At 36.7% G+C, this 15,084-nt stretch overlaps 1 protein-coding gene across 2 annotated transcripts in view; it reads right to left on the bottom strand.

Annotated features, from left to right (window-relative positions):
• Positions 1-7,269: 7,269 nt before the first annotated feature.
• FAM73A (family with sequence similarity 73, member A) overlaps positions 7,270-15,084 on the bottom strand; it is an 80,563-nt gene continuing 72,748 nt past the window's right edge. The window contains exons 14-17 of one of the 2 annotated variants that reach the window (XM_014544366.1): positions 14,383-14,436; positions 12,784-12,786; positions 11,168-11,284; positions 7,270-9,096 (exon numbers count right to left, since the gene is read on the bottom strand). In XM_014544366.1, coding sequence (XP_014399852.1) covers positions 8,878-9,096; positions 11,168-11,284; positions 12,784-12,786; positions 14,383-14,436 — 393 coding nt within the window. In that variant the 3' untranslated portion in view covers positions 7,270-8,877. Of the gene's footprint in view, positions 9,097-11,167; positions 11,285-11,701; positions 11,747-12,783; positions 12,787-14,382; positions 14,437-15,084 lie in introns of both variants that reach the window. The other variant, XM_005871935.2, reaches the window with a different exon arrangement.

Here is a 15,084-nt window from a genome sequence, read left to right as displayed (position 1 = left end):
GCCGGGAGCCCTCTGGCTGTCGCCGCCGCCGTCTCCAGCAGCAAGTTTCCATAAAAGTCCTGGTGCGCAGCCTGTTCCCGCATTCCAGGCGGGCCCAGCGCCGGCAGCAGCTGTTCCAAAACACAAGGCCAGTCCCCCCAGCCCCCCCACCTCCGCCGTATCGCCCGGAGAGGGGTGGAGAGTCGAGGAGGAAGGCCGGCGACGGGGGCGGTGGCTGCCAACTTTCCGCCAGAAGCCGCCTGTCGCCCGGCTCTGGGTCTCTAAACTGACCCCTTCACCTTGCGTCGGCCTCCACCTCCCAAGGGGAAGGGAGGCTGCCTTCCCGGTGGGAAAGGGGCGATATTGGAAAGGAACAGATAAATAGGCCGAGCTGGCCTCCCGCTGCCCTCAGCCGGCGTGCCCCGGAGCCCCCTTCTCGCAGCTCCTCTTCCAGGCCAGCTTTCTAACGCGGACTGAGAGCAGAGGGCAGCAGCCCGGGAACCACTTTATCCTTCGTTGCTCCTCTTTTCTTGGCTCTGATCTTTAATTCCAAAGAGAGTGGTCGATAGAGAGAAGTGGAAGAAGAGAAGGAGGGGGAGGAGGAATAAAAGGAAGTAATTACATTATCTTTCTTTAATTGAACCCAGTTATCTCTGGCCTTTCTAAACCTACATAAGGGTATCTGGGAATCTTAGCTCCGAACGACCTTTTCTTTTTCTTTTTTTTAAAAAAATATATTTTATTGATTTTTTACAGAGAGGAAGGGAGAGAGATAGAGAGTTAGAAACATCGATCAGCCGCCTCCTGCACACTCCCCACTGGGAATGTGCCCGAAACCAAGGTACATGCCCTTGACCCGAATCGAACCCGGGACCCTTGAGTCCGCAGGCTGACGCTCTATCTACTGGGCCAAACCGGCCAGGGCCCAAAGGGCCTTTTCAACCTGGACCACAAGCTTGTCAGTTGCACCCATCAAGCAACCCACAGGAAAACTGGAAATGCTCATCATTCTGGTGGGAGAGATCTTCAATTCTTCACTGCATGCTGAAAGTGAATATAAACAAAGTAATTTAAGAATTGAACTAGCCTCCACACAGATAAACCAGGGGCAACCACTTCCAACGTCTAGCACTGAGCAGACAACAGGTTACATCTTCAGGGATGTTGAAAAAGCGTCTGCTCTTACCTCTAACTTTTCTTCTCCAATCTATATCAGTCTGCTCTATTATAAACTCATTCCACCCTCTTCCTTCCTATACTCATCAACTTAAAATTACATTTATTTTTATGATTTAAAGGATTAGAAGCTCTCTTCACTGATATCCTCTAAACAGATTCACCAGATTAAACAAAGTTCTCCATTCTAACTATAAAACTGATAGCTATCCACAACATGCAAAGCCCATTATTTCTCCCATCTATTCATCACTCAGCCAACAAATACTCAATTCTAGATACTGAGAATACAGTACTGACAAGACAAATAAAAAGCCCTGCCGTTATGGAACATACATTCTGGTGGAGGAGGGCCAGCAGTAAGCAAATAAATAAACTATGTAGTACTGAGTGATATGCAATATGGAAAGATCAGAGCAGGGAAGCAGGGAATGCTGGGAATGGGGTGGGTGGATTTTGTACTTTTACACAGAGTGGCTAGGGAAGGTCTCAGATGAGTAAAAGTCTTGAGGAAAGTGAGGCAGTGAGCTATGTAAATGGCTGGAGAATCTGGGGGAAGAGCAGTCAGAGGCACAAAGGTCCAGAGGAGGAGTCTATCTGACTTGTTCTAGGAAGAGCAAGGTGGCTTGTGGGGGTGGAGCTGAGTAGGCAGAGGGTGAAATAATAGAAGATGGAGTGGTGCCGGAGGCAGACTGTGGAGGACCCGTTTTGTAACTTTTTACTGAATAAAATGAGTGGCCATTGGTGGATTTTGAACAAAGTAGTGTCATCATCTGACTTTTTTTTTTTTTAAATAGAAGGGTTTATTACAGGCCACTTAAATATATATATAATTGATTTCAGAGAGGGAGATAGAAACATCAATGATGAGAGAGACTCATTGATTGGCTGCCTCCTGCATATCCCCCACTGGGGAGGATCCTGCAACCCGGGCATGTGCCCTGACTGGGAATCTAACTGAGACCTCCTGGTGCACATGTCAACACAACCACTGAGCCTTACCAGCCAGGCTGACCTGACATTCTTAACATGCTCACCCTGGCTGATGTGCTGCAAATACACTAACTGCAGCAGGGAGACCAATTAGGAGGGTTCCACAATAATCAGGATGACAGGTGATGGGAGTTGGGGCCACAGTGATAGTTGAGAAATGCTCGGCACATTTTTTTTCTTGGTACATTTTTCTAAAAGTAGAACTAGTAGGATTTTGGTAACATTGAATATGAGGTGTGTAGAAAAGACCTTTGTGGCCTGGGGATCTGGAAGAATGAAATTGTCATTTCCTGGGATGAGAAAGATTGGGAGGAGGAGGCTGAGGCAGGTGTGGCCAGGAGCTCTGTTTTGAACATGCTAAGTTTGAGAACACATTTAGAAACCCAAGATCTGCCAATTTGTAAAAACACATTTATCATGAATTTGTTGGTTTTGTTCTCAAACTTGGTTATATCAGTTGCATGTTATTGAAATTACATAAACATTACAAAAAGAAATATAAAAGCAAAGAGAGTTAGATCAGGTACAAAATTATTAAAATCAAGGGGAATCGACACTCATTGCTTTCAGGTAACATTTTTCTCCTTTAAAAGTAAGGGAAACTGGAAATCCCAGGTGATGATTTACAGATGTAGTTTTTGCAACAAAGTTATCTCAGAATACCAAGTGAATCCATATTCCAAGTAAAGATCTTGACCCTACATCAAAAGATTAGCCAAAGAATGCACAGTTATTCCTTTAAAATCAAAATATCTACACTTTCTATGTGTAATTTATGATGATTTCTGGCTGTGGTATCCAGCCATCAAAATGACCCCAAATGATCCTGCCGCCTAATCTTCACGTCCTTTGTAATCTCCTCTCACACTGTCAGAGATGGTCTGTGATAGAATTCGGCACAAGTGGTGGTATGTCACTTCCAAGTCAAGGTTATAAGAGACACTGTCTTTTATCTATCTTGCTATTTCTTGAGTTATTCACCCCGAGGAAAGCAAGCTGCCATATTTTAAAGATATTCAGGCAACTATTAAGAGGCTCAGGTGGCAAGGGCTTAAAGCTTCCTGACAACAGCCACACGATTGAGCCAATCCTGGACTCAAATCCTCCAGCCCTAGTCAAACCTTTAGATAACTAATCTCAGGAGAGACCCTCCGCTAGAACCACCCAAACCAGCCAGGCCTGGATTTCCAACCCTCAGAAACTGTGTGAGATTATGTTTGTTGTTTTAAGCTGCTAAATTTTGGGATAGTTTGTTATGCAACAATAGATAACGAATACCCCTGCTTTAACCTATTTTGAAAATTATTTATCTTCTATCACATTAAACGCTCAGTCCTCTTTAAAATCCCAGGGCCTATTCTCTCACAGAATGTTACTAAGTAATTAGCAAAGTTCTGGAAATCATATCGTTCAAGTGCTTTCAAATGTCAAAGTGCTTCTCTATATTCAAGTATTATTTCAAACATAGCAAATTATAAAAGTCCTAGAATTTCCTAAATATAAATGTACATTGTGAAAGGCTTTGCGAAACACATAAGAGATAGTTCAGAGCAAAACACTGAGGTGGTTTTTGATGTACCAGTTACTTTGCTGTGGCTTTCAAGTAAAAAATAAAAAGTGTCACACAGAAGAAAAGTTTGCTTTTTTTTCTGTACTGAAATCAGTCCTTTCCTGCTCAAATGATGAAGGGTACCTAAGGTTTTTCACTGTTCAGGTGTAGGAAAAAAAGGACCTCAGCAAAAGAGCTGTGTGGCTGGTGTCAGTAGCATAGGAGAGATTAAAGGAGAAGTGGCAGGGTGGATTACAGAATACAGGGTATAGAAAGAAACACTACATAAAAGTAGAAGTCAAAAGCAGCATAGAAACTATAAGAATGAAAGTGGATAAACCGAGTTTACAAAAATTTCCAGCAAATCCCTAGAAATAGTGTAATAGGACACCGAGATGCTTGTAGAGAAATATTTTAAACAAACAGAGAGGATGGCATGAGACAACAGTGTATGGCAGATGACAAAAAACAAACAAAAATCCAGAAGATGAGATTGAGATTCTGATCTGGTTTCTCATTCTATTTCCAACACAATACCCTAGCTAGGAAGAGAGTCCACTCATATTTGTATGGTTTGCCTGTTAAATTATACTCAGTTTGTTTAATTTAATAGTTTAAAATATAACTACATACATTTATCTATACTATATGTATTTAATTATCCTAAAATAAACTTTTAAAAAATATGTTTTTATTGATTTCAGGGAGGAAGGGAGAGTGAAACATCGATGAGAGAAACATTGTACACCCTCTCCTTAACTAAATGTCTCAATACTAAAAAGTAGTGGGAAAGGGAGATGTCTGAATAGGGATGGAAGCATGCACATCAATAGGATAAATCTGTATTGTGTTGGAATGGCACTATTAATCAGATCACTTTAAATTATTAATTAAAATACTACAAGTACTTTGACTTCATTCATTACAAAACTATCTTTTCTCACAGTACATAAGAAAATGTGGACACTTGATTTCAGTGCTTCTACAGTTCTCTGTTTTCTTTTTTTTTTTTTAAGAAAATTTTTTTTTAATATATTTTATTGATTTTCTACAGAGAGGAAGGGAGAGAGAGATAGAGAGTCAGAAACATCGATGAGAGAGAAACATCGATCAGCTGCCTCCTGCACACCCCCCCACTGGGGATGTGCCCGCAACCCAGGTACATGCCCTTGACCGGAATTGAACCTGGGACCCTTCAGTCCGCAGGCCGACGCTCTATCCACTGAGCCAAACCGGTTTCGGCAGTTCTCTGTTTTCTTAATATATTTTTTATTGATTTCAGAGAGAAAGGGAAAGGGAAAGAGAGATAGAAACATCAATGATGAGAGAGAATCATTGATCGGCTGCCTCCTGCAGGCCCCACAGTGGGGATCAAGCCCTGATGGGGAATCTAACCATGACCTCATGGTTCATATGTCGATACTCAACCACTGAGCCAAGCCAGCTGGGCTGTCTGTGTTTTCTATGCCTGTATGTGTGAGATCTTATGGAGACTGAAAGTGCAACAAGTGTGACCTTGCAAACATATAAGTATTGTATAAAATATTCAATACATCAGCAAGATATACCATCACTTTTTTATTTGGCAGCAGTAGAAATACATCCATGTTATAGTGCTTATTTTGGCTAAAGAGCCAGTGCTATTTTTCTGCTACTGTAGTGTTTCACTTTTACATAAATTAGTTAGTGCAGTCCTTACATTTAGGAAATAGACACATTTACTCATATCAGCCAAGTAAAGCTAATACATGGTTGTTCTCAAACTAAGCAAAACAATAACATAATATAATCACTAGGAACAAAAAAAAAAGGATATCCTTATTTCCATTAATCACAGATTATACAAATTCCTATGTCTCACATACAGAGATATTTCTAAATTTGATTAAACAAATAACCAAAATTTTGAATTTAGCCTAATTCGTATAATCACTTTGAAATGTATATTCCAAATAATTTCCAATGTGTTCACATTACAATAAAAGCAAATTATGTTACGAACATAATTTAAAATTTCTGATTCTGAAATGTCACAGAGAAGTATGTTAAAATGTTACTTTGGCATTTCTATTTCATGTGTTTAAAAGAATGACAAAATATTCTTTTGTAATGCAAATAATCATTCCTCAGGTAATCATTTACGTAGATAATGTTACATCTCAAGGCAAGAAAAAGTTGTAAATATTTTTTATAGTCAGCTAATTCAACAAATTATTCTAATCATAGTAAATAATTGCAAATAAAGAATACTACTTTATGAAAGTTCTTTGTAGTTGACTATAACAGTATGAAAAACAGCTTCTTTTTTAAAAGATAATCTTATTTTGACATTTAACAATCATACTGTAAGTCTTAGAGAAAAAAATAACTAGCCTTTTAGTTAAAGAAAAAATGTAGAGACTCCAAAACAGAAAAAAAAAATTACCAAGTATAAATCACTTGAACATTTATCTTTTGTCTTCCAGAAAACACAAAGAAAAAGAATCCATTTTTTCAGGACTAATTCAAGGTCCTCATAATTTACATGGGGAAGTGGGTGGTAGGACTCCTCTGGCGATGGCAATTTTCTGATAATGCTACCGTGAGTAAATGTTAAACAGAGTTCATCCTAAAAGATTTTAAACTAGTGTAAATCAATTTTTATTTTTAAAAACATTAACTGTTTAAGCCAATGTCAAGGCAAACTGAAATTGATGCATATGTCTTAAGTACTCTTCTGTGGTCAATAACTTAAGTCAACATTTCATGACTTAAATTATTACCTAAAGAGTTAAAACAATTTCAAGAGATGTTTCTTTTAAAAGGTCAAGTTTCTTCTCTTACAATAGAGGGTTTTTTTCCTATACCCATTACCCTGAAATTCTATTTGGTCACTCCTGACTCTTTTGTTAAAGGCCACAAAGTAAGAATCTTACTCAATTAGTAGCTACTGAACTGACCAAAAACTAATTAAATGGAAGCTCTTAATTAGATAAATCAACCTCTTGAATATTATATATATATATATAATATTTTATTGATTTCAGAAGGGAAGGCAGAGGGCGAGACAGAAACATCGATAAGAGAGAATCATTGATCGGCTGCCTCCTGCACACCCCGCACTGGGGATCGAGTCTGCAACCTGGGCATGTGCCCTTGACCAGAATCGAACCTGGGACTCTTCAGTCTTCAGGCTGACACTCTATCCACTAAGCCAAACTGGCCAAGGCTGGGCAACTTTTTTTTTTTTTTTAAAAGGTGAAATATAAAAGCGAAAAAGAAAAAAAATACCTTTTGGAAAGCCACTCATCTTACCCGATGAAATAAATTACTCAATTATCTTATGTAGTAGCAGCATTATTAAATAGTGCAATTCTTCAAAATAGTTTTCAAACAAAATCTTCCTCAAATAAAAGAGTACATTTAGCCCCCCAAACAGGAAAATTAATATAAGCAATAACTGTTTTGCCTACACAATAACGGGAATGTGTGCGCACACATATGTGTGTATGTGTGTGAATCATTCAAGGCCAGTGATATCTCAACAAGAAGCTAAAAATACAAAATATAAATTAAAAAGTAAAATATTACAAAATGTAATTTTCGCTTTAATGCTTCTAATCATACTCCTCCATCAATAATCCAAATTATAAATAGCAAATTCTTAAATTAAGAATATATGTAAGAAAAGTCAAGGAGCTATATACTAAAAAAATTATTAGAGCAATATTTCATATTTTTTAATGCTATAACCTGTACATTATACAGCATAGTACATGCAAACAGAATGAAAATGATGAATCTCATATTCTGTAACTACTGTTACCCAAACATGGCACATACACAGATTTAAAACCTTAAAAGATTATGCTCCCCACCCCACTTTTCATTTTCTATTCCTTAATCAGAAACTAGGCACTTTAATCTAAAAAATGCATTCTAAAAAAATATATTTAAGTCCTTCTGGGTAACTCGCTAAAATGAATAAAGCCTACTTTAAAAACAAAATCAACAAATCTAATCCATTTATATACTGAGTCAGCCACTCCAAATAAGTGGTATATAATTTAGACACAACTCTAAAAGTACCTAATATACTTTTAAAGAACTTTACTTATATGAACAACCCATTTGTTCATACATTCATCATAAAGGACATGAAACATACTTCTATACCATTAAAAATATTTTGTTCTATATTCACGGGGGGAAAAACCCTTCTTTAAAACTGCACTAAGATTCAAACTATGAATAATATTTTAAAAATATGGACTTATTTGCTAAGTTCTCTGTGAGAACAACTAAAAAACAGTTTTAGAGAAGGAGAAAGGAGAAATGACTTTACTGTATTAAGATTAATAACTTCAGGTGTAGGGAGATAGTCTCAAAACTACACAGGAAAAAATTTAATTGCCTGTTATAGTTAATAACTGTTACCTTTTTAATCAATATTCATTGAAGAGAAAAATGCTCTAATCTATAAACAGATAAAATAAATTTCTTAATCTCTCTATTGTAACTTATAGGTGCAACAATGTATTTTGGAAACTGCAGTAAATCTAATATAAACTTATAACATAAACTTCTCAGTGTCAATTCATTTAAATGCTTTATAATGATAGTCATTACAATTTCTTTGATTTAAATACATAAGCAAATGCACAAGCAATAATGTAAGCAGTACATATTAAACACCACTACTGTCTAAACTTGATTAAACAAATGAACAACTTTACAATTAAAAATACATTTTCAGGCAAAAGTGAAGTTTGTGGACACTAGGAGTAATATATTCTTGTATGTGCAGGCCACTTAGGTCTTAGCTAAAGTGTGTGATTTCAAGGTGCAAAGCATAAAAATGGAGCTTTTGAGAATGAGACTAGACATTTCAGACAGCTTCAAGACGACAAATCAATTAACTCCCAAGTACTGGCTTCAATTCAAGCAAAATATGCTGTGTAACATGCAACGTTTCATGACTTAAATTATTACCTAAAGACTGTGAAAAGCTGCTTTGGATACACTACACAGGGATTCAATGCCAGGACTTCTGTGTAAGTACAGTACGGTCACTCATTCTTTACTAGATTTCTCTCCCTCCCTGAGACCATATCCACCAATTCTGTGTAATATATGTTACAGAATCAACAGTTATCTTAAGACATTTCATAGCACACCCAAACTGTCTGATTTTAAGAGACTTATTGAACTTTGGCTTCCACCAGGCCAGTGGACATAACCTGACCGTGACTACTGACACAACTGCTTGTATGCCTCAGCGCATCGGCTCCAAGATAGGCCATCAGAAGTTCAGTGCGGCGAATAAGTAACTGCAGGAGGTCTTCGGCCAAGGTCTCGATGCTGGAATAGCGTACTTTCTCGAAGTCAAAAATGTCTTTGAGAAAGAAAAGAACCTGATTCTGGAAAATAAACACAAACAAATTGGCACTTACTAGACCAAAATTATATTACCTCTAAATAGTCACTAATGTTGTCACATGCATTGCATTAGGAGTCAGAAGGCCTGAGTTCCAGTGCTAGTTTCATATCTCATTGGAAAGGGGTCATTGAACAAGTGACTAGACCTCTTTGGGTCTCATTTTCTTTTACTGTAAAATAAGGGGCAATAGTTAGTGTCCTTTTTTTTTTTTTACCACTTAAGATTGATGTTATGATAAAAAACAATCAGTAGAAAATGCCTGTAAACCCTAAAGCACTGCATAAAGGTAAGGGGCTATTATTAGTCCTTTCCCAATAACTGGAGTTTCCAATGTTACCTATGAGCACTGGTACTACTTCAGAGTAAACTATTTCCAATAATTATAACGTATAAGTTTTAAATGTATATTTTTCTGTACATAAAAAAACTTAGGATACATGCAAAATAAAAATAATTTCAGAAGCATGGAACAGACTGTGGAATATCAGAGGGAAGGCAGGGGTGGATGGGTGGGTGGGAAGAGATCAATCAAAGAACTTCTATGCATATATACATAACCCATGGACACAGACAATAGTGTGGTGAAGGCTGGGGGTGGCCTAGTAAGGAGGTAACGGGTAGGGGGGAGAAAAGAGGACATATGTAGTACTTTTAACAATGAAGATTTTTAAATAATAAAAATATTTCATTGCAGTAAATTAATATTTATGCTGAAATTCATTTTAAGCAAGTTGTATACTACTAAGTATTAAGTTTCAGGCTATTATGCCAACATGAAAATAAAAGTAATTCCAAAAAAAACAGGAATATTTAATTTCTATCCTACAGAGAGCAAATGTTACAAAGTACTAAGAAGCCCAGCGGACTGGTGTGGCTCAGTGGTTGAGCATTGACCTATGACCAGGAGATCATGGTTTGATTCCAGTCAGGGTACATGCCCGGGTTGTGGGCTCGATCCCTGTTGTGGGGCGTGGAGGAGGCAGCCGATTAGTGATTCTCTCTCATCACTGATGTTTCTCTCTCCTTCCTCTCTGAAATCAATAAAAAAAAATATTTAAGAAAAAAAAAGAAGTACTAAGAAGGCACACCTCTTAGAATCTCCAGATGCTGTAACTAGAAGGCTCATTAGCAATTGATCTGTCAAGCTCCCTGATTTTAATGAAGAAAAGGAGGACAAGGCATGATTTTCCCAGAGTCAGACTGTTCATTAATGACAGACTTAATTCCCAGTCCAGATTTTTCCCACTAAACACATACCTTACCTTACATTTGGGAGGTCAAGTAAACTTGTCAAAAAATAATGAGTTTTAAATGATAGTAAAATAAACATTTCCTAAATCATTTACATAAATGCTATATTAAGAGCACATAAACATAATTTTATTTTTTTAATGAAGGGTATAGTGAAACATCCAAACTTTCAAACATCAAAAACTTTCCAAATCATACTTGTTATATTTACTTTTTTATTTGTTCCTTGAAATTCAGCCTCAACTGACGGCTATTAAAATAGTGAGACTTTTCTTGGCACTGTGCCATGCAGAAACTTCTGCAATGAGGTATATAAATTGTTTTTTTGGCAAATTTAAACTGCTGATGTTGGGATACAACTTTAAACTCTCATGTTATTTCTCACAACTGGGATTTTGTCATTCATATTACCTTGAACCAGAACTTTCTAAATTGCCACATGAGCAATAAAAAAAAATTTATTTACTTTATAAATTTCAAAAGCATTCAGGTATGAAGAACAAGCTGTCTTCAGCAATTTGACTATAACATCATGACTCCAGCCAAGATCGTGCATCTATCATAGAGAGAACCAACAAGGTGATGGACTTGCATCTATTCCAGGAAAAAGCACCATAACTGTATATTACTGATCTACCGGCACTTAAACACTGAATTTAGGTGACTTTTATAACTTCACCTTTAAATAACATTCTCTCTTCTACAAATGCAAACAAACAAACAAACAAACAAACCAAACAGAATATACCTTATCGGATTTTTTATTTAGAAAAAAGAAATGGTTCAATGACTGGACATACCTTAAAGAAGCAACATAAATCATAGAGAGAATTTCTAGGGCCCAAAAAGCCCCAGGCTAGGACAGGGCTGATGTGCTCACAAATGGCATAGAAATGAGCAAAAAATCCATCCGGGATCTGTTGGGAAGTAAAAGAAAATCGAGTAATTTTTACCTTTTTGAATCTGCTTTCTCTTTAGAAACCTAAATTGCTATCCATCATCTTTTTTTTTTTAAATATATTTTATTGATTTTTTACAGAGAGGAAGGGAGAGAGATAGAGAGTTAGAAACATCGATCAGCAAGAGATCAACCAAAGGACTTGTATTCATGCATATGAGCATAACCAATGGACATAAGACACTGGGGGGTAGGGGAAGCCAGGGGATTGTCAAGGGCGGGGAAAAAAAGGACACATATGTAATACCCTTTGTAATACTTTAAGCAATAAAAAAATAAAATAAAATAAAAAAAAGAAAGGAAAAACAAAAAACAAAAAACAAAAAAAAACAAAGTGACCAATGTAAAAAAAAAAAAACATCGGTACAGGGCTGATGTGCTCACAAATGGCATAGAAATGAGCAAAAAATCCATCCGGGATCTGTTGGGAAGTAAAAGAAAATCGAGTAATTTTTACCTTTTTGAATCTGCTTTCTCTTTAGAAACCTAAATTGCTATCCATCATCTTTTGAGGGGAAACCAAGGATCAATGATGAGCCAGCCTAATAAGAAAATAAACTTACAAGTAACTTTTAGTCACAGAATATTTTCTGTGAACTTCATAACCTAGCCAATAGTTTCAAATATGCTGAGAAACAGAATTTCTTAAAGGCATTTTCACTTCATAAAAAAGCAATCATCAGTGTTGTAACCAAATAAAAACAAGAATGGCACAATGTTCCTTAGCAGTATAACTTTCAGGATTAATGAGACCGCCAGGGTTTCAGCTATTAAAAAATTCTACTCAATCACTTAATTAGATTATCTGAAAAAGACTAAAACAAATTTTAAATGATTAAGTACAAAATAGTGCTCACTAGAATCCTAACTTTTCATTAAGGAACCAGCTATTATTGAAGCATTTAATTGTGTAATTGCCTCTTCTTGTGAAATAGTAAAACATACAGTAGTGATTTAGGAAACTCTCTAAGTTTATTAATAACTTGCTGAATGTCCCTGGTTAAATAAGGTCCTATGCATTTGTCATAGCATCTACAGGGGATAACTATGCCCTAAGATTCTGCCTCCTGGTGGGGTTATTTTCTATTTTACAGGCTATAGGACATCTTCTAAACCTCAATTTAAGAAACATATTATAGCAGCAATTACCATTTAATGAGTACTCATTATATTCCAGATAATGTGCTAGATTCTAATTAATTTAATAAAAAGTTCCTGAAAAAGTAGGTCATGTAAACACTTTAATATGTAAAACGTGATACTTCAGAGAGATTAAATAACCTGTCCTAAATCACACATAGCTCGCTAATGAAGGCCAAAACGTTATGAGGGATGCACTGAAGTTATTACTATAGCATAAGATGTTCTACATAAATTAAAATTCTAAACCCCATACAGACTCTAAAATGTATTAGGCTTTTAGACAGTTAGCATGGGCTGAAGTAAATTAAAAGGGACATGCTTCCCCAAGGAATAATTGTTGAACTGAACTCAACAGCAGGTAAGATTTAAGTACATAGATTAGGCAGGGGTCCTCAAACTTTTTAAACAGGGGGCCAGTTCACGGTCCCTCAGACCCTTGGAGGGCCGGACTATAGTTTAAAAAAAACTATGAACAAATTCCTATGCACACTGCACATATCTTATTTTGAAGTAAAAAAAACAAAATGGGAACAAATACAATATTTGTATTTGCATGTGGCCTGCGGGCCGTAGTTTGAGGACCCCTGGATTAGAGTATGGCATTCCAGGTGTAGGAAATAGTTCCCTGATAGGTTTCTGTGGATACAGAAAGAAGACTAAGGCCCAAGATTCATGCTAAGGAAAAAAAAAAAGTGAGATATAATGATAACATTATAATTATGGAAACTACAATTATTAAAATCTTTGTAATATTTACTCTTAATTTTATGTTTAAATTAAGCTCGTTGATACAATCTCATTTCATCCTTACAGCAGCCCTTGAAACAGCATTAACTCCATTTTGCAAACAGGAAAACTGAACGTCAGCTGATAGCAACTTGCCCATCATCGATCGTACTGGCTATGTGAGAATCAGATCCAGTCAACAAGTCTGTCCCCTCGCCCAGTGTTTCTCAAGCATTACAGTTCATAATCATCATTTAGGGAACTTGTTTAAAACACCAGGTCTCTAGAATCATTTTAAATTAGAATTACTCAAATATAGGGTCTCCAGAATTATTTTTAAGAAGCCCCTTCTGAAGATGCTGTGAGAACTGTGTTTTGAAAACACTGTCCTTGGCAATACCATCCCAAAGTTACAAGAATAAGACTGAGAAATATAGATATAATAATAAAAAAAACTACAGGTAAGTATGCAAATAATAATAATATAATAACCAATACTTGCAAAATGTACTATGCCAAACACTGTTGTAAGCACTATACATTTTATCTTAAAAAACCCCATGCAGTATACTCTTTTTGAGAGATGAGGAAACTAAGGCACAGAGAGGTTAAGCACCTTATGAGGCCATGGCTGCTGATAAGTGGCATTTGAACCAGGCAGCTTCACTCCAGCATCCATGCCCTTACCACAGGAGCGAAAGGTGAGAGCAACATGCAGTGGGCGAGATAGGCTGAGGGGTGTACAACATGGAGGCAGGATAGAAACTTTGAGACTTTTTTTGTGGAGCCTCTCATTTGAATAAGAGAGCTATTAGAATCAGATCATTATTTCTCAGTTGGATTACATAGAGTGGAAACCAGTATATTAAACAATTTTAAAAGACTTAAAACATCATTAAGTGAAAAAAACAAAAATCAAAACTCTATCAGAAGTTTCCAAACCTGAACCTTCTCCCACTTAGTAGAAACCCTATGCATGCCTCAATACTTGCTATACTGAACTCTATAGAAAGTTAAGGAAAAGAGAGAAAGAATTCAAAAAAGGAGAAGCCAACCATGTACCAATAAGTCTCTCATCTAGCTTTAAGGACAGTCCTTACGACGCGCCATTCCCACTTGAGAAAGGTCTCGGATTTTTTTTTGACAGGAGCCTTGAATTACTCAACAAAGAAGTCCAAGGTATTTTACCTTCATTTGTTGCCTTTTCTGTTTCAGCACCGACCAACAACTTGAAGCCACAGCCTAAATATATGCAGAGATGAAAAAAAAGGTCTTAAATTCATAATTATAAACTTTCTATTTAGAAAAGAGTGATTTTTTATTAGAAATTCAAAGTTGATGGGTCTAAAATGTCCAAAACATTAACTACTAATAAGAACTAGTCCAAGTTCCTTCTACTGTCTGCAAATATTGATATAAAAATTTTGTCTTTATATATTTAACAATTAAATACAAAGCCTCTAAAGAAAAAAGGCTGAACTCTAGTACCAATGACATTGGCAATTAGAATTCAACTCTCAGAGTTCTTTCTTTTTATATATATATTTTTATTGATTTCAGAGAGGGGGGGAGAGGGAGAGAGAAATATCAATGATGAGAGAGAAACATTGATTGACTGCCTCCTGCACACCCCCCACTGGAAATTGAGCCTGCAATCCGGGCATGTGCCCGCGACTGGAATTGAACCTGGGACCCTTCAGTCTGCAGGCCGATGCTCTATCCACTGAGCCAAACCGGTTAGGGCAACTCTCAGAGTTCTTAAGTTCTGTTCCTATGTGAAAGGAATCCTATCTAATAAAAGACAAAAAGGGTAATTAACCGCACCTCCGCTATGCTTCCCATCGGCTAATCAGCAAGATATGCAAATTAACTGCCAACAAAGATGGCGGC

Source organism: Myotis brandtii, unplaced genomic scaffold (genome assembly GCF_000412655.1).
Source record: "Myotis brandtii unplaced genomic scaffold, ASM41265v1 scaffold36, whole genome shotgun sequence".
Taxonomy (NCBI): domain Eukaryota; kingdom Metazoa; phylum Chordata; class Mammalia; order Chiroptera; family Vespertilionidae; genus Myotis; species Myotis brandtii.
Note: the sequence above shows the minus strand (reverse complement) of the source record. Positions and strands in the feature narration are given on the sequence as shown.